Below are 25,075 nucleotides of genomic sequence, written 5' to 3'. Positions count from 1 at the left end.
ATAGGAAGGGCATGTGCTAGGGCTTCCTGTGGACAGCCTTTGTTTGCAAACGGTTAGCAACAGTCATGCTGTTCTCTGCTTTGGCACTACCAGACACCTCATTCCACATGACGTTTATAAAATCTCAACTTTGTCCTCGCGACAGAGCCATGCCCCTCACGCTGTGCCTCCTTCAATGGCATGTTTTGCCTCTCATCAGTAATTACATAGTCCTGTGCAGGATGATGAGTGATGATGTATGATTCATGCTGTAATAATTTGCAGAAAATAATAACAACATACCATATGGGACACGTGTTTGGATGACAAAAGGCGAAAAAGTTCCCCTAAATATCAAATATTGTCCAGAAATTGATAGGAGTGCAACTGGCTCATAGCCATCCAAGTAAATCCAAGTCCAAAATGTGTTCTGTCTACAATTTGATTTATATTTTGTAATTTGCCGTGGAAAGAAAAACAGAACAGACCAGCAGTGGCCAGATGGTGTTTGACAGTAGTGCTTTAACAGCCCTTTCATTGCCTTATCTTTTGGCATAAGGGATGGGTGCCAGCCCAGCGCCCTACATACCTGGGCCTGTTCCCATCTACAGTTTCACTCTGACCTGACCTCTCCTAACTGAAAACATCAAAGACAATCAAATGAGGAAAAAAAATCTATCCAACTATGACGAATATAGAACTATTCTGGAGCATGAAGGATGAGAAAGTGAAGCAATGCACTTCTACAAAAACAAGAGACTGTTTTGCAAGATACAGATTCAAATGGCCTGCATGCTATGAGATTAAAGAGAATGCCAGACATGGAAACAAACAGGGAACTTCATCCTCTGTGTCTCACTGAGGCTAACAGGGTGCAAACAGGGAACAGGGAGATGCTGGCGGGTTCTGATGGCATGTAGGGAATGAGCTCCCTGTCACATAACATTAACAAGAGTGAGACCACAGGACGAAAAGAGGGAGGAATAGAACAAGAATAGAATCGTGTATCAGATGGGACAGTAACAGGATTAGCAGGAGAATGCTAACAGAATAGATTAAAAACAGAATAAAAAGAAACAGAAATAAAACGAAGGAGAAACAATGCAGGGACAGAGACGGGCAGAAAGACTAAATATGTCCAGACACAGAGAAAGACCTCCTGTGATTCGACATGCGGGCTAAATTATCAACTCAAGGAGGGCTATTAAAACCTCTCAGTGTTGGATGCATGTCTGCACTGGTCTGTGTCAGGCCAGTCCCACCCTGGTATGGGGCAGGAACTATTCTTAGACAACATCCTACTGTCGACTTTCCGCAGCAGGTTCCATGTCTGCCTATCTTTCTGTCCATTTAACAACCTCTAACGAGCGAGACGCACATGCGCACACACTTCTCACCCAATAAACAGACTTCTACCAATCTAATATCAGCTTTAAGTAAGTGTTGTACACAGGCTGTGCATCGAGAGGCACTGCTGCAATTATCCAGCCGTTTTTACTGCGCTGTTTTTACTGCGCCGTTTAAGCAACGTAACAACAGCATGAGATAACTGTTTGCTGTCCACTTGACATTCCTGGACGAACACGCAGGCCCGAGCAATAACAGGATGCGAGCCTAAATGGAAAGCAATCTCTTTTTAATGTGCTCTTTAACGCATGCTTTTACATAACGAAGACAGGGGATTTTTGTTTTTTGTTTGAGAATAAAAGTGGGACATAAAAACTAACCACTGAGGAAAAAGTGGAAATGCCGGGAATGTAATCTCGTGAAGGGTCTCTGCCAGGATGCTGAAGTGTTTAGAATATCTACACCGTGTTCCAAAACCCTGCTAATGTGCACATAAATCTGCAACATCGACCTGTTTATATATTCATAAGCCTGCGATGTCCTCCCTAAATAAGCTAGTGCATTTCGGTGAGGGTTGTTTGCATGTTTGTATCGTTGTTTGAGTTTATATTTATGAGAGTTGTAACTGGAGCGGATCTATATATGTATGTGTGTGGTATGCGCGCCCTTCATCTCTAATCCATAATTAGTCTGAGGTCTAAGCTGGACCATTAAACCTGATGAGAAAACTCAGAAACACGCAGGGGGTACGACCCTCGTCTTGGCACTAGCCGCCCCCTGCTATCCCATGGACACTCCTGTGTGAATTTGGAGCAAAGCCCTCTGGATAAATGACAGGTTTAATGTAATCCCTGTAAAACCCTGTTCATGCTGCTACTCTTTCTCTCTTTTCAGCCTCTCCCTCTCCTTTTTCATCCATTCCTGCCCTCCCAGAGAGCATGTTAAACGGTTAACGGCGAGGCCAACTGCGAGGTGTAAACCGCAAAAGGGATGGGGCTAAGTGTTGGGGAGCGTGGGACCACTAGGTCCACGTGTCTGTGTACAAGGGGAGATTAGGCCCCTTTTACAGAGCTTGCTTTTAATCTGCTCTCCCCTGTCCGTCTTTTTCTTTGACAGTGAAAGTTTTCAGCATAGCTCTCATGCTTAATCTACACCACTCTGCCTCCTGTCTAAGATTGGTATTCAGAACAGACAGCATGCCCATTTTATCTAGCTCACCCAATAAAAAAAAGAATGAGATACCAAACACAGACTGTGTGTGAGAATCGAAAGGGAGAACGAGAGACACTCAGGGACAACACAGAGCAGTATCACAGAGATAAGCAGGCAGACAGGCATTGCTGATAGTCAGAGGGCCGGGGTCGACACTCACAGAGTCGGAAGCCCTGGTTCTTCGGCTGCTGATGGGGCGAGGTCTCGCTGTAGACCTCGGTCATGTCTCCCTTCTCGCAGCTATTATAGCAACGCCCTCCAGAGCACACCCTGCGGCACATCATAGGTGTGAAGACGATCTTGATGCGATCCAGGTTGGAGGTGAGGTTGGCCCCTGGAAAACACACACACACCTGGTTGAGAAGGGGCAGCAGCAGAGACAGGCTAGAGACGAGCTGCATCCTTCCACCTTCAGCTTCACTGTGACACACTCCCCGTCTGGGCAAAAGGGAGGTTTATAAGTGCGAGGGTGTGTGCTGACGGTTGGCCAGTGGCACGCTGCAGCTGAACGTGCGATGTGCCACAGACCAGCAAAAGAAATAAAAAAAAAAGGGGGGGGGGGGTGAGAAGGCTATTAGGTTTTTGGGCTAGGCTCCAAGCCCTTTATCTTTGAGAGAAGGTGTTTTGGATATGTGTATGGGTGAAGGAAACAAAGAGAGTGTAGGTGAGCACTGTGTAATGGTGGGAAGCTGTTCAACAGCCGTCGCTGCGGTACGTGGCTAAAAACAGGAGGATGTGGAACGGCAGACAGCTGTGCACGTTGGATCAAAGAGAAGGGGGGGAAAAACTGGTGACGTTCACATCACATTTCCAACAGCAACCAGGGTCCAGTGTCTATCATGTCAGAGAAGTGTCTGAGTAAATTCCCAAAGGTTCTGAAGTACGTAACTGCGCAATCTCGCACATGCTCAAACTGCAATAGCTTTGATACGAAACGTCTGTGCATGTGATGAAGACCACAGAGGGTGTGAGGTGTTTGGACAGAGGGAGAAAGGAAGTGCATCCTGGGACGCTGCCAATTTTTCCTCGTGGCTAATGTTGAACAATGACACCACAGGAAGTGTATGCATGTATTGTGGTCACTCTGAATTTCGTCAGGCATTCGTAGCAATTGCATTTGTTTTGAGGTAGCTAGGGGCAGAGGATGTGAAATGATAACAGAGCCACGATTTATGATATTCACAAATATTCTAGTGGAAGACATACATGTATTCAGTCTCATTACACTTACCTGCTGGTAATAATGCATTGCTGAACTGTCCGTGCAGCTGGCTGTTGCTGGTTGGCCTGTGAGTATTGTGGGAATGTGTGTTGGTATGCCCGTTCCTGTTTCCATACCAGTTCCCGTGCTCGTTGCCGTTAGAGTAGCCATTGCCATTGGGCAGAGCGTTGGAGGTTATAGGCCCAGAGGATGATGGATAACGTTTCACAGTACGGGAGGTCCCGGTCTGCTGAGGGGAGGAGTCAGGGGGTCCCCGTCTCACTTGGGTCCTGTAAATTATCACAAGGCCATAAACACATGACCTCAGACAAAAGCTAACGTCCCACACACACATATATGCAGTCACAAAGATACACCCATGAGCATCTTATACGCGTCACCATGAGTGTAAGTGTGCTCAGTGTGTGCAACAGAAAGTAGGACTCCTAAGAGACAAACATGGCATCTAGCTCATAGATTACTTAATCATACTTAATCAATTTTATAGAATAAACATTGAAGTTTAATGGAACTGATTTTACTGAATCATTCTTTAAGCACTACAATGCTAAAATAAAATAACAGTGGGCCTAACACTGTATTCTCAGCGCCATACTGTTATTCTGGATCTCCACTAGAACAGCTATTATTTATTTGTATGCAATCCCTCAGTTTTATCACCATCAGAAACAAGTTATTTTAGCTCCCATATCTTTCAGGCCATCCTCTCAGTAAGCAAACTTACTTCTGATTGGTTGTCGGGTTCTGCAAACAGACTCATGTGCTTGTGAGCACCACATCCTCAACTTCCCGGTTTTGAGGTTCCAAAAACAAACTTTAAATCTTTTAAACAAAACTCAGTTTCTTGTTTTGTCAGCTTCTCAAATCAGTTGGACATCTATTCTCTGTAAATATTACGCTCATTACCTGCTTATTAGTGGACTTAGTCTTTCAGTCAAATGTTGTACGAGAACAAAAGTCTCTACTGTCACCCACAAAAAACGTGTCGAATAATCGTATGCAGAGATCTCTGTTTGGTCCTCTCCTGCACGAATCCAAGAGAAGAAAACAGTAACGGCAGTCTGAAGGTCGAACTTTTGGCTCACACAAGCGGACCTTCTTCTTTGAATCTTTGAACATGGTTAAAATGACCACCCACCATTGTATCAGTGTACATATGACAGCACACTGCAGACATCTTAAAGCCATTTCACAGGAATAGATTGGCCAACAAAATATTAGGCAGCCAAAGAGAGTCTGTGTGTGGCTCGTCTTAGAAAAGTGTGTGATTAAACACATCAGATCTTTCCATCACACATTGTGTCTGCATGACTAGATTATGAACTCCTTGTTTTGTCTGACTGTGGCCAACCAGAGAGCAACATCCTGAGTGTTGCGTTGAACTGGAGGAAGTATTAAAACTGGGGTCGACGAACAAAGCTCGACCAGGGCTGCAAGGGGCCAAGTTTTTTCCCCAGTGAGCATTTCATTTGGGTCAATTACTGAGCCAGTGTTGCACGACCTGGAAGTTGAGCTCATGTGAGTGACCTGGAGGAGGCGCGTGCCTCTCAGACAGACAGGCAGACAAGCCTACCTGGGTCTAAGTGTCATGAATCGCTGTGCGGCAGGCAGGAGTTGGACCCAAAATGCAGGACTCACAGACTCGGGGAGGTGAACTCAAAACACAGCTTTATTTGCTGGTAGAACAAACATACAAAACTAGACTAAACTGGGAAACCATAAACTAAGAACTCACAGGGAGATCCACACAGCATGAGGGACAACGCGACACTGACTCAGAGAAACACAGGGTTTAAATACACTGGGAAGTAACGAGGGGAATGAGACACAGAAGGAGGGCACAGCTGGGAGAAATCAGGACTGACGAGACAAGCAAAGCAGGACGCATTCACATGAGACACGGACCATCAAAGTAAAACAGGAAGTATCACACAGAGACGCGAACTTGACACAGTGGAGACAGCAACTAAGAAATACAGAGACATAAACCATAAGGCAGAGGTCTAAGAACCAAAATACACAGGGAAATACTCAGCTGGGAACACAAGAGACTAGACTAGAGAGAGTAACAAAAAACCAACCATGAGAACATAATGCACAATGCAGAGTGACAGAAAACAAGAAACTCAAACATGCAAAGACACACAATTACACAGAACAGAGGGGACACAGAGAGACATGAAGGGCAAGGGATCAAAACTAGAAGCCATAGAATAAATCACACACAAGTACAATAATACAAAAATCACAAAGAACTAAAAACGCTGGGTCAGGAGACCCAGGACCGTGACACTAAGACTGATTTTGGAATGCCGGGATTCAGCCCTGCAAAAAAACAAAAAAACAAACAAAAAAAAACATCTGGATCCCACTGATCTGCCCTGACAGACAGGCAGTGAAGGACAAAGGTGAGCTATGCTGGATAGATCAAATAAACACTTGTACAAAACTGTGTTTTTTTAAACCACACATCACAAATCAGCTCTGTTAACCCCCACACACACTCACAACAATAATCAAGCAAATAAACATGTGCGCACACGCACAAAAATGCATATTTGTCCACACAAAAGCAAACACAGACACACCATGTCCCAGCTGTCGTAGATATGGGCAGATTTTGGAGAAAGGATGTGACACAGGGAAACAAGAGGTGCTACTGCCAAGGTAATAACGGTGGACAGGAGGTGGCAAAAGACCATTACGCTTCCATGCTCAAATGTGATTGGGTTTTTCCATCACTAACAGTGACACCTGACCTGCAAGCATCCTGCCTCACTTCCTAGGCCTAGCCAGATGTTGCTCTGTCTACCTCTCGTATGTTCAATGGCAAAGTGGTTTCCTCCCAGTGTGAGCTCATGTTTACCCTCTCTGCCTGCAGATCAGGGAGCACACGGGGCAAGCACAACCTCACTCTGACGTCAAGGCCTCTGTGGCTTAAAGCGGAATCATTCCCCTCCCTTGTTCTGGGTGACTTGAAAGCAATTTCGAAGTTTACATGGGACATGGGCTGTACAGACAGATGGAAGTAATGTTTGGGGTATCAAGCAGTGGCCATACAGTTTTAATTAAATCACTTAAGTCAGCAATAACAGAGCTGCTGAGCACATGGTACAAATTCTGAAATAAGGCAAATAAAAATGAATGGGAAAAAAAAATAATAGCTGCGTAGTTCTCAGTCTTTCAGCAGCTGGTATCATCTGACACTTTTCAGTTCAACAAAGCTACTTAGCATTTATGAAATCCAAAAAGCTCTCACCAAGCACCAATCAGAACAGACAACGCTAGCATGTAATATAGGTTGGTAAAGAGGAAACACATTCACTTGCCTGGTCACTTTATTAGGTACAACCTTTCAACTGTCAAGGACAATTACTAATCAGCCAATCACATGGCAGTGACTCGATGCATTTAGGCAAGTAAACATAGTCAAGACGACCTGCCTTAAGTTCAAACCGAGTAGGGGATTTAAGTGGCTTTGTTGCTTCTAAATGGGATAGCTGTTGGTGCCAGATAGGCTGTTCTGAGTATTTCAGAAACTACTGATTTACTGGGGGTTTCTACACATCCATCTCATGGGTTTGTGGTGAGAAAGGGAGAATCTTGTGAGCAGCAGTTCTCTGGTTTAAAAGACCTTATTGATCACAGAGGTCAAAGCAGAATGGTCAGAAGGCAACAGTAACTCAAATGCCAAAGCTATGCAAAAGAGCATCTCTGAATGCACAAAAAGCTGAACTTTTGACTAAGGCAGCTAAAGACAGGAAACTTAGTTTAAGATTCACGTGGGTTCGCTAAAATTTGGCAGCAGAAAAGTGGAACAATATTGCCTGGTCAGATGAGTCTAAATTTCTACAGTAAGATTAGGATGTTACAATCAGAAATGAGTGAAAACAACATAAAAGTATGAATCTATCCTGCTGTGTTGAGCCTGAGGAACAGGAGAGTAATAATGTGGATGTGCAGCAACTGTGTGATGATATCATGTCAATATGGACCAAAATCTCTGAGGGATACTCCGGCACCTTGTTTGAAGATTTAAAGCAGGCAAAAGGAGCCCAAGCAGGTACTAATAATGAAGCGTAGAAACCCAAGAGCTGACACCAAAAGACAGATAAGAACTTACTCAGATCTCCAGAAATTTGACTAGTACTGCTTCATGTTATTTAAATACTGAAAGGTTGCAGGGACATCTACTTCCCTTTCTGAATAATCAGAACCTTTTAACAAAAACAGTAAATATGAACTGACACCAAGACTGGAAATACCATTCTCAAATCCAATGCAAGCTTTAGAAGCAGGCAGTGGGTGGGCGTATGCTAAAGCATCAGTAAAATGTACATGCCGGTATACCAGATATTAAATCTGACTTTCTGGTGAGACGCTTTTATAGCATGAGAAAGACCCCGCCATCTCCCTAAAGCACAATTGCAGCACTTCACATGCAGACGTAAAATTGGTAGTCATCAGATATCACTCTCCAAAATAAGCACACATAATGTAATTTATGATTTCACTAGCAAGGCCCAAAGTAGTGCAAGCTTCTGAAATCATAAAGTAAAATGAGGTTATATCCATTTTATAGTTATAGATGCTCTGTGCTTGGACACTACCATATAGTGCAAAGTTTGTCTGAGTTAAGCCCATGAAATGAAATAATTCATGTTCAGAACATGTGCTCGGTAATTATATTCACAGAGAGAGAACGAATTCTGATAAATCTTGATCCAAACACTTGATCAAAGCATCAGCTCGTATCTGACAGCAAAGGAAGCCTCCAACTAAGACATGAAGTAACTGTCAGTGTCCACTATCACTCATTATCATTCATTTCACATGCATGGAAAACATTTAAAGCTAAACCTCATCACATCTGAAGAAATTACAAATCACATTCGGGGCCAAGAATATAAGCTCTACATGAATCAACACTGCAACACTTCCAAAACACTGCAAAAAGTATTATTTGGCACTCAGCTTGCGACATACTGTATCTTTGAACTCATTTAGCATTACAATATGTGAACATTAGCTCTCACAAAGGCATGACAGCCGGCGTGAATGCCTGTTCCAGCCTCGTCAGGCTCAAATGAGTTGGAGAGGAGGCATTTTTGGAGCACAAACAGTACACAGTTAAGCACTGTGAAAACAAGCCAATATCAAGAACTGGAGGACAGTCAAAAGGACTACAGATCCTCCAACTCAGTGACGCTTCCAAACAAAATAGCAGGTGTAGCATGAATTTTCATGTTAAGACTGTGATCTGTGGAAGGGCGAGGATAAATGTGGATAAAGTCAGCTATCTGGATTTGTTTAAGCACCACGAAACTCCAACAGCAGTTGCTCGAAAAGCACCGCTTCCAACCATCCCAGTGGTGACTGTTGTTTCTGTAAGTTGCCCGGTGTCTAGCCTTTTGCTCCGACAGAAATTCAAGATTTATCTAATGATCCTGCTCACCCCGAGCACTCGCTCACACACACATGCATGCAGTGACCCAGATCTTCAAGAACTGTTTACACCTTAAACTGTCTCCGTAGCCCACACTGCATGACGACGCCGGATAAGTGTTTATGTGAAGCACAGCGCAGTAATGTATGGGCCACAGCTGATTCATTCACTAACAGTTCTGTCTCTGAGGCGCTTTCATTACCCACTGTCTCTATAAATCTCCTTGCTATATAAAGCACACTTGTCAGTTTAACGTATTTCAGGCAGAAACCGTTTTTTCTGGCCTCAGGATGCTGAATAAGTTGGAAAGGTCAGGACTGTGTGATATTAAATGGTTTTTCACTAGCTTGCTCACCACTTGAAGCTCAGCACATGTCCAACCTGGTATAGCACATTTTTCATTTTGATTTGTTTGAGAATACCAAAGTCTGTAGCCACATGTAATGGCTTGGGTTGTTGACTTCTAGTAGCTAATGCAGAAAATAGGCTGATACGAAGAGCTTGTCTGCTTGTTAGATGGAGCCATTTGGCTTTGACGAGACTGTCAAAACAAGACAGTCTGACAGTAGGCAGAAGTGTCTGGCACGAGCATCCCAGTCTGGGTCACAGTGGCTCTCAGCCTTGTCACTTGGTCCAGTTTTAGTTTTCTTTCTGTGGAGTAGGACATAACCTCTGGAGCGATGAGTGGCAAACCTCTGAATCCATCAGCAGGTTTAAAACCAATCAACAAGAGTCACTCAATAGCGCTGAGGAAAATCGAGTCATTATTCTTCTTATTTAAACAAAAAGTTAAATAGCTCCATTTACCTCTTTCCAACATGGAACATCAGCCAAAAGAACCCTTATTACATAAGAGCTGAGCATAATTAGGGCAATTTGAAGCCTACTTGTTAAATGGTGAAATAAATGACGGTCATCAAAGACCAAGTGTAAATCAAAGTTTACTCACATCCATTTCATTCAGAGGAAGCGCTAAACGCTGTTGTTCGGCTCAAAAAGTTATGTTTGGATATGCATATCATCGTTCAAACTGAAGGGGGGGGGAGCACAAAACTGGGAAAAAATGTGCAAACAGCAGCTGAAACAATGAAAACCTTGTACTACTCAACCACTGCAAACACTGTTGTTGGCAACAAAGAAAAGAGAAGATTTATGAGCGTATTCACGACAGACGTGCACTTTCGCAGTCAAAGAGGGAGCACTGTGAACTGTACGGCGCACTTTGCGAGGGGGTACAAAAAGTTTGGGGTATAACAAAGTATGCTGGCCATTTTCCAAAGCTTTCCAAAGGTTCCTACTATGCGGCAAAGTAACGGTTACGAGATCTGAACTCGGAAAGAATTAGCCACGCAGCTAACAAACAAACAAAAAAAACATTAAACCGAGAACATCTTTGAAACAGACAGAAATCATCCATCTTTGTGTACAATATTTTACAATTGAGAACGTCAGCAAGGACATTTTTCAGCAAAATCTCTACAGCAGATGGTGCTCCGCATTACACAGACTAAAGCCTGCAGACAAGGAGGGAGAGTGCACACTGTTGAAACTAGTCCCAGGACGTGTTATTCAAGAACATTAGCAAAGACATACACACTTGACTCTTGTTCGTGTTTTGCTATTCAAATCCCAGTAGTGTTGTGAATCTGTGTGATGGTCCAAGACTCCAACCACAATGTAGCAAGGAAAATAGAAAATATTCCAGATTAGCAGTAATGATACTTGAAGGATGGCTAAGAGTCTCGTTGCCAACTATGACTTGTTTGCTTCAGAATTTGATTTAGCTAAATCTGAGCTGTTTGTATCTGATATTTGATAAGAAATTAATTACTCATTGGATATTTTGAGTCTATTTTGGTTTTTGCTTTGAAATCATAGCCTTGTTTTGCCATATTCGATCTCCCCCGCCCCCCAGGAAAATGGGGGAGATGCTTGGTTAGGAGACTTTGGTCTGACTTAACAGCCTTGGTGTATTTTAGGAGGTGAAAGAAGTCTGAAACAGAATTTATTCTTTCTTACCAACCCAGTCAACGCACCAAACCATCTGCACCACCGGTGGCCAAAACCCCACTGCGGTCACACATCTCATTCCTCAGACTTTATGGAGAACACTCTCATCCATTCATCATTCGCCACCGAGGTCCCTGTGTGTTTCTTTCAATAAAACCCTGAGGTCTGATCCTAAACATGCACCAATAAATATAATATCCAACCCCAAGGACACTTTCATTTTATTGTTGTTGTGTCCTTCCTCATAGCAACAAGGTCATGCAATGGCATAGTGGTAAAGTTTGTGCTCAGTGAAACTTCAAAAATAACTCAACACCAGCCTCTGTCACATTAAAGTCTTACCCTAAATTACAGCTTTTTGTGAATGTTTAATGTCTGGTAGTAAATGTTTTGACCTCCAGAGTCTTGGCGTTTGTCGCAGCATCTTTTGCAGGATAATCATGCTGATATCTGAGTCTTAGATTGAAGCAAATATCTTAACGGGTCACAAAATATGCCTCATCTCCTCCTCGACCAAGCTTAAATGTGCTGCACAGGCAAGAGAGTGATAACGGTCTATTCATTTAAGTTGTGGCAAGAAAAAATAAAGAATTTTTCCAATATTCGTGACTTTTTCTCTTTCCACTGTATATGAAAATGAACAAATTTTAACTGAGTGCACCTTTGAAATTCAATTTAAATGTGCCAGAAGTGCCAGTGGTCCAACATCTGTCCCATAATATAAAGTATGAATAAAAGGAAACACCTAGTCACTGGAACATGTGCATTGCTTTAACGATAAGCTCCTCTCTACTAAAACAGGTTTTTCTCGTATACGTGGCCGCATAAGGCCAAACATCAGTGAGCAATTAAGGCCCAGTCTTTCTTTGATAACATCTCTAGTCATTATGACTTGGATAATTGTGGGTCCTGGCAGAATATTCCCCCTTGTGAAAATATGGGTGTGTCTAAGGGCTTATCGCACCAGCCACGGAGGCTGGATTAAATCATGTTCTCTCTGTCTGGACGGCCTTCCAGGAATCCCACTAGTAGCAGCCAGAGCCTGGGTGAAATGAGTTACAGTGGGGCTGGATTGATTCAGAAAGCTTTTTATTCTCCCCCAGGGGAAGAGTCTTATATTAGTGCAACAACTGGGCCTGGTGCACCATGGAAAGCAGAAAAGGGTCTTGAGAAATTGACTGAGCAAAGACTGTTATTCGGATCAGCCGAAGTGCCGCGCAGACAAATGAAGAGATGAAGTTCCACTTAATTTTATAGGTATAACTTCCCCCAGCGTCTGCATGAAAATAGATTTTCTGTAAATCTGACCTCACTGAGGTTTGCCGACATTACATGATCAAAACACATGACTCCTGCCGTCTGCTCAAACGCAGCGCAGGCCAGCACCTGTGAAATAATCAGCTCCCTTTTTTTATCTCCGGGGGGTGGGAGGGGGCAGGCAGTAGCCGTGCCAATGTGCCAAGTTTTCGCCTCAGCATTTAAAAAGCAGGGTTTTCAAATCCAGGAAGCAGTGAGTCTGGATGAAAGAAAATCAGTGTGGTTGCTGTGGTTCAGGGGCCAGAACCAAAATGCCTGCAGGCCTGGTGAGCTGAGAAGCCATTTAATATTCTCCCGTTTATTGTAGTTGCTCTGATCATTAACTTAGTAAAAATGCCGCAAGACAGGTCAGCAGGAAGAGCCATTACCAACTGCTGACTGAGGCTATATATGCTGGTCAGAGTCATATGTCAGACTGCTTTCACGATAAGCCAAAAAGGGTTTCCATTTAGAAGAGTGATTAAGCAAATTTTTGAATTGGAATATAATGCTGGTTTGAAAAGAAATTTTACAGGGACCACAGGGCAGAAATGTAGACATGAACAAGTCCCGCTTTTGGAGGTCTACTTTTGTATAGTTTTAAACTTTTGGAGGTCTACTTCATCCCCCAGTGGAACCCACAGGAACCCTACATCCTGACATCTGAATGGATTAACTGGTCCCATGCATAGCCATACTGCTAATTCATGCTTTCAACACCATGCCCCATATCTGGGAGATGTGTCTGATTGATGCTATCTCCATCTGCCTCAGTGCCGGAGGTGGAGGCCGGAGAGCATTCCGGGACAGGCGTGCTTCTTTCTTTCTATAATTGCTGTACAGTATTTGTCCGTCCGACAGCTGCATCTGCACAGGCCAGCTTGATGAGGTGGATTTGGCCACGGACGCAGAGCCCGCTGGCACGGCGACTCAGAGAGAGTGTTTCAGATGGGGCTTTAGGAGAGGTGGGACGGGGGAGAGAAAGACATATCTGTCCCATGCTGACTGCTGAGTTCTCTATGGTCCTTTGTTCCCTCTGGCCTAGCAGGAAGCCAAACACTCATGGGACTCGTTTGGCTCTGTGATTGTAGGAAAAAAAAAACACCAACTCTTCCTGGCCTGGCTCGGTTAGTATTGTTGTGTGTTAAAATTGCTCACATACAGCAATCTAGAATACATTTAGATGTGCATAGTAATAAGTGTAATGAAAAATAGCTGATCAATCTTTACTATTTCACGCTGAGACGAATTTAACACGCCTTTTCTATCATGTGGAGGGTTCACTTAAGGACAGTGTAGCCTCCATAGCTCTACTCTGGCATATTAATGCAAAAGCAAAGGGACCCCCTGCATCCTCCAATACCACATCAAGTCCTGTAAAACCACAACAGATGACCTTAAGCCATACTCCAGAAAGCCCTGGGCCATTCACAAATTTAAAAAAAAAAGCTCACCAGGGATTGAGCTTCAGGGTACATGTCAAGTTTGCAACATCAGCACAAAATACTGTATAAACAAGCAGAAAGCCGGTGAACCTGACTCCACACAATTTCACTCCCATGCCGGGAGACAAATCAGTCCTCTAGACATGCAGTCATATGCCTGGTTTAGAAGAGAGCCCTATTCAGAGGAGAGCAGCACACACAACCTGCTGGAATTAACTTTTACCCCTTTACTATACTTTAACCATACTTCCTGTGTAGCTCTCCTTGTTTTTGGGAGCAGCCAAAAAAAGAGGATGATTCTATACAGTTCTTCTTTGAGTAGCAAAGCAGACTGCCAGGTGATACAGTCAGAAAACTTTCCCAGGCTGAGCCTTGGATATATGTTTCAGTCATAAGAAAACACTTATCTGATCAAAGTTATAAGTTTCAAGTGCAACATGTGATGTAAAGCTAATGTGGGATTTGGGCTGCTCTTAATTTATTATCCTCTCAACTCAGTTGTATTAACAGAGGCTTCCTGAGCGAATATCCACTCCTGCCTTTCTGCATTTAAGCTCTTTGTCTCTCTTGCGTCTGATACCTGAAATTCCTCGGCAAGCATTGTGATCATTGCTCCTAAGAAAACTGGCGATAACAGCAAAACAATAATTCAGCGCAGGTGCAGAGTACACCTAGGGGATTTTGACAGGTCCCAGCAGCGCTGGTGGTGTGGTTTGTCTGGAGTGGGAGTGAAAGCAACCAGTGATCCATGATTAACATGGAAAACTCCCACTACAACCACAGTTTCCTCTGAGAAATGGCTGTGTGGCTATGTACAAAGCCTTGAGTCAACAAGCCACATAACCGCCAGCCCTATTAGTCACTAGGAAAATGGTGGGGCCGATATAAGCAGAGAACCTGTACGTATGACCAGAACACTGGGCATTTTTCTTTTTCTTGTAGTAATTCAAGTGAATTACTTGTGAGGAAATTCAAACAAAGAACCAGTGTTGATGACACAATGATCCAATTTCGTTTTATCCACTACTTCCAATATTAGTGGCATTTAAACCCAAAGTTATATTTCCTACCTGACTGCACTGAATCATTTTTTGTGAAAAGACTGAATCTGACAATACTGAACGACTTTATGTTGTACATTTTGAGCACATCATAGTGATTATTAATCAGATTGATTGTATTATATGTTTTATACTTATTCTAACAATGATAATAAATTTGATTAAATTACTATTAGCATTGTGGCTGCAATCATTCAATATAATCAGTGTGATCACTTTGTTCAATTTGCTTTACATTGTCTGTCTATGAACAAGATGTTTTAGGGTTCACTGTAACAGTCAAATTATCTGTGTGCCACCACAATCTAAAATGAAAGAATAAAACTCCTGCTACGCTATGTGGAGCAGTGGTTTGGTGGATTAGCACTGTTGCCTCACAGCAAAGAGGTCCTGGGTTTACCTCCAACCATTTGGGCTTTCCGTGTCATGTTTGTAGGTTCTCTCTGACTATTCCTGCTTCCGCACGCAGTCCAGCTACATGAATTTGGTGGAGTTTGGTTTATCTAAATTGGTGTGAATGTGAGAGCGAATGGTTGTCTTTCTCTCTGTATTAGACCTATGCAGAGTGCACTCTGCTTCCTGCCTTATGGCTGCTGGATAGGCCCTGCATTGGGTAAGTGGAAAACGATGGATGACAATCAAAAATCAACTGAAGTGTTGGCTTTAATTTACTGGTCTGATTTTTCTTCTCACATTAAACAGTGAACTTTGGACAGATAAAAGTGGAAACTCTACCTCAGGCCTAGAAATCTGCCTTTTCTCCAAAATTAGAAGACATTACGTTTGACCAAAAACAAATTATGGGGCCTGTTTCTGGTGGGTTTCCGTCCCACAGTTCAAATATATGTGAGGTTAATTGGTTTGTACGTTTCTAAAAGGTTTCATATTGTACAATGTCACTGCACTGTGTAAAACTGAGGTTTAAGCATAATCTCAGTAAGGTACAAACCACCATGTTACAGAAGGGTATAGTAGCAGTACCATCATGGGCACCACGATGTATCACTATAGCTAGAATAATGTACTTTCTTTTGCTGAAAGTGTGTCATTTATTTTCTACTGTGAAAGTCTTCAGACCTGAAGTCTAGTCTAAACATAACGGCTTGAATTCTATGTGGTATGAATTGCAGCTTTGTTATCTATGTAGCTGCCGACGCTGGCCCTGAGTCAGATCATGTAACAGACCAGAGAGAGATGACCTTTAGAGGGGAAACCTGCATGCAGCATACATCCTGCTCTACCCAGCTTTGTTTCCTGCAGAGAACTGATGTCAGAGAACGGCAAGGCAGTGAAGATTATATGAAGGACTCATGGTGGTGGTGGTGAATACACCCTTTACACATGATCATTGGCCCTGACCTTCATACCAGGGGCCAACTGTGATCTACAGAATCTAATGCTGACATCCCACCACAGACATTACAAGAAACACTGAAATGCATTTGTTCTACAGGTCAGAGGAGGAAGCAGTTATTGGCTTGCCATATACAATGTGCTGAGTTTTACGTTTTATGGTTAATCCCACAAAACAGGCAGTTAGGACATTTGGGACAAAGCTGAAGGGGGTCGGAAGAGAGGCTTAAGACTGAAGACAGGAATACAGGAGGAGGGAGTATGACAAGGAATTGTGCTTCCCAGAATCCCACAGCAAAGGAGGCTCCTCATATGTTTTGTCCATCCCACCAAGACTTTTATTTTATGCCGTCAAGCATAAATTCATTCAGTGGGGGTATTCATGGTGCACTTTATTCTCAGTCCCCCCACAAAAAAAGGCAGACAACAAAAGAAACAGTTTTTCTGGATGGAAGAAATTATCACCATGGATGAGATCATTTCTAATAAATAAGAAGTTAAAAAATATGTGATAAAAATAATTTAGATAAATTATTCATATTCAAACCTAGGTCAACATAAAGACACGTGGCCATGAATAGAAGGTGAGGGTCTTAACTGAAGAGAAGACATGTGAATGGTTTTTAAATATTCCACATTTTTTGGCAGATTTGATTTATTCTACTTCATAAATGTACAAAGACTAGAAGGAAATGCAGAGAGATGAGGACAAAATTATAAGACCTTAACTTGGTTGGTCATGAGATCGGACAGATGCTGAGCTGCCGCTCAAACAGTCAAGCACTGTTGATAAGCACGCATTTGGCATACTGTATATGATGCTGGCTAACTGGCTGCCTGTACAGATGTAAAGACATTTGGCTTATTTGGCTTAGTTGGGCTAAACATCTGAATAGGTAACTGAATAAACAATTTTTACACAATGAGCTAATAATGAGCTTAATTCTTTTTTCTTCTAAACAAACTTAAAGAGGTTTTTTTGAGAAAAAAAAGCTAGATGGAAGCCTAGAAATTAACAGAATACTGTGACTTGCAACAAGAAAACATAAAATTTTGCATGAAAAAAACAACATACTTTTGATCCATGCATGAGCTTAGGAGAAGACAGAATCAAATTGATATGGATTAACAGGGGCGTGTAATAGGAATGGACTGTACACTGAACCATCCTGGAAGACAAAGACCAAGCAGTTTCAAAAACCTGGCTATCACCATCCACCAGCCACATCAACAGCAAAGTGGGATACAAAGAGTGCAGAAGAGGAAAAGCAAGCCGAGGTGTGAGGAGCTTTGAAAGCTAGGAAGAAGTCACTGCAGCTCTGTCAGATGAATCTGGTCCTTTTAAGAAAAAGAGGGTGATAGGTGTAAAAAAGTTCTCAAAAGAAGCCTGACTGCAGAAAAGTCATACGTAGACTGTAAGATGAACTTCTCCTGAGTCTTGCAACAATCCAGCTGCCTCACAAGGTGAGAATACCTCCAGAGTGATATTTGACTCTTTTAACCTTGAGTAATATTACATTATAACATTATGATAAGGTATTTTGAATCCCAAAATAAATTATTTTGTGTTGTTTGTGCATAACAATGCTCAAGTGAGGCCTCAGTCACACCTGTTGGCGAACATCTGGAAACCTCCGGTCTCTAAGGAAAAATGTGCATTCTCTGACCAGTTGCGAGTGATTGCTGGAGGTCGCTGCCAATTGCTGTAAAACCGGTACAACCCCATTCATACAGGCTTAGAGACTAATCAGTGACTCCCTGGCAACTAACCATCACTAGGGCAACGTCTGCATTATGCAACTGGTTGGCAAGTGGTTGCTGGTAGTTGCTAGTAGTTTTCACTGAAAAAAAGTGTTGGTTGCAGCAGTAAGGCAAAACTTTTACTTTGAAGTTCCTCATTTCTACAGCTTGAAAAGTAAATACAGACAAGTCTGTGTCTTCCATGCAAACTACGAGCAATCTCCTAGTGACCAAAGTAATCACAAGCGCACCCTCTTTCCAGCTAGCAACTACTCACCAACTGGGTGGGGAATGCATTTTTTTTCCCTAGACAGGAAGTTGGCAGGAGTTCATTAGCTACACTCTAGGCCTGTGTGTCTGAGGCCCAAGTAATTTCATATTTACTTATTTATTATATAACACAATTAAAAACATAAATGGAAAACCAAAGAAAATAAATATTTTAGTCAAGTGTTGACATCCTAATTTCTTTCATGCAATGGCAATTTGAAAGATGATGTTGCAACATTCTCTATTTGGTTACTGAGTAAATAGTTAAGTAAAAACACTCTGTAACAAACTTACCAAACCACAATATGAATTTCGGTTACTCTGTGCCTAATCAAAAAAAGCCTGAGTCCAGACTCAGAAGTTTTGCTGGCCTGCCGAAAACTGAGGAAAGTATCAGATTCTCAGAGATGTTGACAAACCTCAGCCGCAGACACTACACTTTCCCTGTCTGCCGCCTCCTGACATTTGCGCAGTTGGGCTTCAAAGCTGAGTATTGACTGGACAGTGAAGAGGCCAAGCAACGTGTCTGGACAGAAGAATTACAACAGATCCGACTACAGTATATCCTGGAACTTCATGTTACCTTGTTGACTTTTTCTCTTGTTATCATTGTTTTTGTTCTTTCCCTCCTTGTTTGACTCATTCCTTTTCTACACTATTTCTTACTCTTGGCGCCACTTGACAGGCAGGGTTAGTAACAGGGTGCTGCTGACATAACAAGCCAACCCTGCTCCAAGTAAGACATATATAGTACCTCACACCTTCTGTAGTAGAATAATTACAGGAGACTGGCTGGATGCTGCATGCACCGGGAAGCTGCTATCTCAGTATATAAGTGAGGGCAAGGCCAGCATGATCTATCTCAGCCTGAGCATCTGTCCTCCCCTCTCCAGTCTTCTTACTCTTTCATTGAGCCTTGGCACCAGTCTTTCTAGCTTACTCTCACTCTCTGTGACCTCACGTTGCTCACGCTTTCCTGGCTTTGAAAACAGTGGAACCTCAGCCTGATATATGAAACCGAGACTTGCATCTACCACTTCTCCAGAGGGAGCACTGTTCCACCCCTTAAAGATCATTCTAGGCTGACAATGCAGAAAATCTGCAACAGTTCACAAGGGCTAAGCTTTAAATGTGAATCATACAAGCGCTCAAATAGTTTCCTGGAAGTGTTCAGAGTCAAGTATTCTAATAGCTATTTGATTAATGTTTAAATGAAGACATTTTATAATGTTGGCCGAAGCATTTATTCTGTTCAGAAAATGACAGAGAAATATGTTGGTCACAACAACTAATGCTTGGAAATTTGGAAACTTAATAGCACTTCTTACAAGCAGTTAGTCAGCTTCGGCAGAAACACGACAGTGAAAAAGTCATAGCTGGGGTATTCATGATTCAGAAACACTGTCGGCTTCGAAACAAAGTTGAACCTGCAGCCGAGTCTCACTATTTATCCCAGATCAGTGAGTCAGGACGCAAATATGTCCTGTGAGTCAAGAACAAAGCAAACATATGCATAGCAACTGTGCAATCTTCAGAAGTCTTGTATTGATTAAAAGATTTACTATGACTTCAAGATAATTGTTTTAGGAAGGAGGAAAGGGAAAAAAACTCTTTTATGAACCATCTGCCAAAACATTTCGTTAAGTTTTATTGTGCTACCACAAACACGTGCATAGTTCATCCAGCATAATTCCATAATACTAGCGAAAAAGCCCAAAAAGACACAAGACCCTGGCAATTAGCAAGAGGAGCGCCATAAATGTCAGACATAATTGAGCATTTTTCAGTGGGTTGGTGGAGAGAAATTACCCAAATGACAAATTGTCCAAAAAAGGAAATGATGATCTCAGTGCCCAAACGAATTATGGCACTTAAACTGACTTTGAGCGGATTAGAAAAGCACTGGGCCCGAGCCCAAAGTAGAGCACAAATTGACAAGATAAGTCTGAAGCTGTAAGCAATAAAAATCCATCAAAATATTCCCGGAAACAATTACTCCATTTCAACATCATTGACCAAAAATATGGCTCTAGTCATGGTAAAGTGATTAATCAAACCAAAAAGCCTTTTCCAACAAGATTGGAACTAAAACAGTCAGTCATCCAAGCCAAGAAACTATTAAGCCTGTCTGATTAGCAGTCTTTGGAGAATTTGCTGAATGCGCTGTGAAAGAGGCCTTCATCTGAGCAATTATTAGCTGGATACATTATAGTCGCAAAGTTATTCCAATAAATCCAAGAACAAGCAGAACTGGTCAAAGCTTAAAGAAAGAAAATAATCTCCTTGTACTATTTTAAGAGCAAATAGCATGGGACGCACCATGTTAGGTTTTCCTACCTTTTACAGATTTAACTTAATACTTTTCAGAGCAAGTCAGAAAATTCATACTTGCTTTATTTGATATTAGTTCTACTTAGTGTGTATTAAGGATTTAACATATGAACCCAGTCATCTGGCTTGATTTATTGCAATGGTAAACATATCCAGCACTAAAGTTGTTGGTAATGAACTGCTGTTTGTTCACGAGCCTTTAGATAAATTCTAAAAGCACAACGTGTCGATTTTCTGTAAGCCTGTCTGTATGAGAGCAATTGTAGCTGAAATAAATATCTCAAAACCACAAGAGCTGTATATTCACATGCATTCAACAGTGAAGTGAAAGGAAAAATCTGATGATGAGATAAAAAAGCAGGTTGAAATCGTATTCTTTATTTGCTCAGATTAGTTTTTCACACTCTCAGCTCTCTGCTCAGTTCAGCTACGGTTTGTCTGCTGCTCTGCACAGCCAGCAACCTGCCCGGTTCTCTATGTGTCCATAATCTGCTCTGTCACGTCTCAATATTCCATCTGTGTCCCGTTCAGCCTGAAATAATTATTCGTCTTTTATCTAACTACAGTCTGCTAGCTGCTACATGAATGACAACAGATGGCTAATCTGGTAATTGCCAATAGTAACACGGCTATCGTCAACATGTTAACACTAAAGATAACGGTTTAATAGTTTCGGTGTTGTTGAAACGGTATCTTTACTGAAAACCTTCATAAAGTGTTCAGTGTTATAAACATTAACTACTTCAGCTTTTTGTGAGCAGAGGAGCTTTGTGTTCGTCTGTCTGTAGCAGTTGTGAGTAAGGTAGAAGATGCAAAGATGGCACTGTTGGCATCAATACTGCTGCAGGAGTATCTTAATAATCTGAATATCCTTTGTTTTTGGGGGGGGGGATAATCAACCTACTACCCAGTGCATCACCGTGTCCCATGAATCACTGTCCTGAAAGGAAATAAACTAAAGTGACAAAAACGTTTTTTGTGCCAGGCTGCTAAAATGCTTTTAAATTCCCTGTAACATGAGAGTTAGTCAGAGCTCATTCACAAGTCTCCAGTGGCCAGTTATGAATTCACATTTTTTAGCTTTTCTCATTTTCAGCTTTTTTTTCTTTTTTTAAACTGATATAGGACCTTCTACACTTTCTTGCACTTTTCAGTAAATCTAATGAATGAAATAATAAGTTATTGCTAGTTTGTTAGCTGATAGCTTGCAAACCACGAGTAGTACCTGCTGTATGTCATAACCTTTCCAGTGTGGCAGGCCTCAGTTTCTAGCTGAGAAAAGGCTTTAGTCTTCTGAGCACTGGCAAAGCTATGGGCTATTTCTGCCTAAAATAAGAAGAGTTAGGTAATCACTTACGCAGTGTGGGCTGGCTGTCTTGTAGTCGAAGGTCGTGTGGTCTTGGCCTTTGTGGTATCAATGGTGTCTCTTTCTGAGGGCCTTTTCTGTGATTGGTCTTTCTGGAAGGGGTTGGTGCCAGGTTGAACACGCCTCAGGGCACCTCTATCACGGATGTACACCTGTTCTGGAGCCACCTCTTCACAGCGGGCGCCCTGGAAGCCTGAGCGACACACGCAAGTATGTGGCCGGCTGCATGAGCCACGGTTTTGGCAGGGGGGCTGACAGTCAGCTGAAGAGAGACCACAGATGGAGATCAAGTTATCAGCAGGTCAAGTCAAGGCATGTACCCCCTGTGTACGAAAGGGCAGAAACAGAAAAGGCTTTGCCTGAACACAAGGGTCCACTTTAAATTGATTTAATCGAGGGGTCGTTAGTTTCACTTTTTAACCAAGTTGCTCCTATTCCTTCAGCAGAGCCCCGACCTAAGAGCCTGTAGGGGCTGTCAAGCACAATTTCTCTTGTGTTTTAAACTGACCTGTTTAGTCTAAATGTATATAATCACTTAGATTAAATCCTTACCCAATTTCACTCTGAGGTAAAGCCTTTAAGACAAGTTCATGGCTCTTTCCAGTGAAGCTGGTATTTCTATATACAGAGCTTTCCTAAAAAGACCTTTTGTCTCTGATCTAGAGTCCAGTATGTGCGTTCACTATAGCGCAGCCAGTTCAAAAAGGTAATAAAAGCAAGCAATCATAAAAAATGAGCAAATAGGAAAAACTGTGCAGAAGGCCAACTGCAAATATCTGACACTTCATCAAAGAAATGTCTTGTAAAGCTGAAAAACAAACTAAATCTGATGGGGCTTACGGTACTTAAGAGATGAATGTGTGCATAATATTTATCAATAGTCTGAAAATACAACGTACTGAGGTTATTTCATGGTCATGGAAAAATAATCTATGTCACTCTACAAGCCCACCCACATCCTCCAGACACTTCAAATACTGAAAAACACTGTGGCACGCAACTTACAGGAAATTCTGACTGATACTAATATTATACTGATATTTTGGAGTGAAACTTGAAACCAATTTTCAGCAATTAAAATTTTTTGATGTATTAATATTTGAATATTACAGTTTTATCACGCAATGTTCTTGACATACATGCATACAGTACTGTGCAGGTCTCAAGCTATCCCTCTTTTCTTCATATTTTCTTACAAAAATGCAAAAAGGGTTCAGAGATTTTTAGAAACATGCAGACATAAATGGAAGAACAGAGTCTGCACAATTCTAACAAGCTCGAAAGTCAATGTTTGGTATGACCACCTTATGACAGCCTAAACTCTCTTATCCAAGCATTCTTGCCAATTTTGTTTAAATAGTCTTCAGGAATAGTGCTCCAGGCTTCATGACGGACATTTAAAGGTCTCCTTTCGGTGTTGGCTGCATTTTGTTTCATTGTCTGTCAAGACAATCGCACATTGATTCAGTAATGTTGAGGTCCAGGTTCTGGGAAGGCCAGTCCATGTTTTTCTATGCAGGCATACTTTTACAGTATTGGTACTGTGTTTGGGATCATCGTCAAGCTGAAAACTGAAGCTGTTGCCCATCAGAAGCTTTACCATGTTTTACCAATGGCTGGAGACATTCCCTTCCTTAAGAACAGCATTTTGACAGCCACCCTTCCACTGACACCATTTCTCAGGAGGCTTCTATGAACAGTCGATGGATCAGCTGAAGGACCAGGTCCTATATCAGGTTTTTGCTGGGGGGGGGTCTCTTTCTTAAGGAAATGACTTTCCGATATACTGTTCTTTTAGGCCTAATACTTCCTGTTTTGTCACTCGCCCAGTTTCCTCAGACTTTTTTAAGGACACACTGCACACTGTGCCAAGACATGCCAGTCTTTGCTCCCATTTCTTTAGTTGAAAAATGCCAAATTACCCTGAACAAGACTCAGTCCTGTCTATTGCATATGATGTATTAAACACAAACAAATATGCAATAACTGCTTATTAGCTTTCCAGAAGTGTATTTCATGGACTCCTTAGCAACTTGCCGTAAAGATGCTACCACAATGATTTGCATACTCTGCTACATGTGCTACAGAGAGCGCTCAGTGGAAGCAGGGCTGCTCAAACTTATGTGGTGATGTCAAAATTCGTTTTCGAATTGCTCCGCAAAGTTTTCATATTGACTGTACCACAGGATATTTATGTTGATACCATATATATATCAATATCAAGCAGCTCTAATACAGATAATAAGCTCTCAATCTCGGGATACGAATGTATGCAGTTGACGGCCCTCGAGGATTCATGGCATTATCCTCAAACACTAAATCGAGCCACTGGTCTGTAGTGGCTAAAGCAAACAGCGGCGCTCTGTCAACATGGCTATGGAATGCTATTGACACAGATGCTGGAGTGGACACTGACAAATCACAGGCAGGAACGCAGCCACAGCTCTTGGCAGTGAGGAGCGCTGGCAGTCAGATGGACCCCACTGGGTGCGAACGGCGCTCTACCTGCTGCACACTTCCTGTTATTGCAATACTGGTATGACTTTGGACATTTTATGTTTCCTTTTAGTCTTGAGCAAAAGCACAAGAGGACCCCGAGGATGCTGTTTCTGATGACAGCAGATCAAACTGACAGGAGGAAACACGACAGCGCTGTGTAACAACTGTGGCGTCACACATTTACTTTCAAAGATAAGATATGAGTGCCAAATCTGCGTTTGTAGCTCTGTTTTTTGGTTTTCACATTAGAGCCCTTGAATAGTTAATTGAAAACCACTACATTATGCATCGTCAGGCTGTGGTATGATCAGAAATCCTAACAAATTGCGGCTTAAATATCAGACATTCACCGCTCTTTTCAGTTTCATGGTGGAGCACATTTTATTTAGACCACCTAATTCATTTCTTTTTAATTACTCTGAGGAAAATGTACACCCCATTTGATGAAGTATACACATGAGAAGAAATGTGGTTGTAGATTTGTATGACTTGGTATGT

The 25,075-nt window shown here is 42.2% G+C and overlaps 1 protein-coding gene across 3 annotated transcripts in view; it reads right to left on the bottom strand.

Moving 5' to 3' along the window:
* The window catches only part of LOC113011632 (latent-transforming growth factor beta-binding protein 2), an 87,733-nt gene that overhangs the window by 48,648 nt on the left and 14,010 nt on the right, over window positions 1-25,075 (bottom strand). For all 3 annotated transcript variants that reach the window (XM_026151207.2, XM_026151208.2, XM_080294015.1), the window contains exons 3-5: window positions 22,070-22,340; window positions 3,770-4,029; window positions 2,699-2,872 (exon numbers count right to left, since the gene is read on the bottom strand). In XM_026151207.2, coding sequence (XP_026006992.2) covers window positions 2,699-2,872; window positions 3,770-4,029; window positions 22,070-22,340 — 705 coding nt within the window. The remainder of the gene's footprint in view (window positions 1-2,698; window positions 2,873-3,769; window positions 4,030-22,069; window positions 22,341-25,075) is intronic.

The sequence above is a fragment of the Astatotilapia calliptera genome, chromosome 19 (assembly GCF_964374335.1).
Source record: "Astatotilapia calliptera chromosome 19, fAstCal68.1, whole genome shotgun sequence".
Lineage (NCBI taxonomy): Eukaryota > Metazoa > Chordata > Actinopteri > Cichliformes > Cichlidae > Astatotilapia > Astatotilapia calliptera.
Note: the sequence above shows the minus strand (reverse complement) of the source record. Positions and strands in the feature narration are given on the sequence as shown.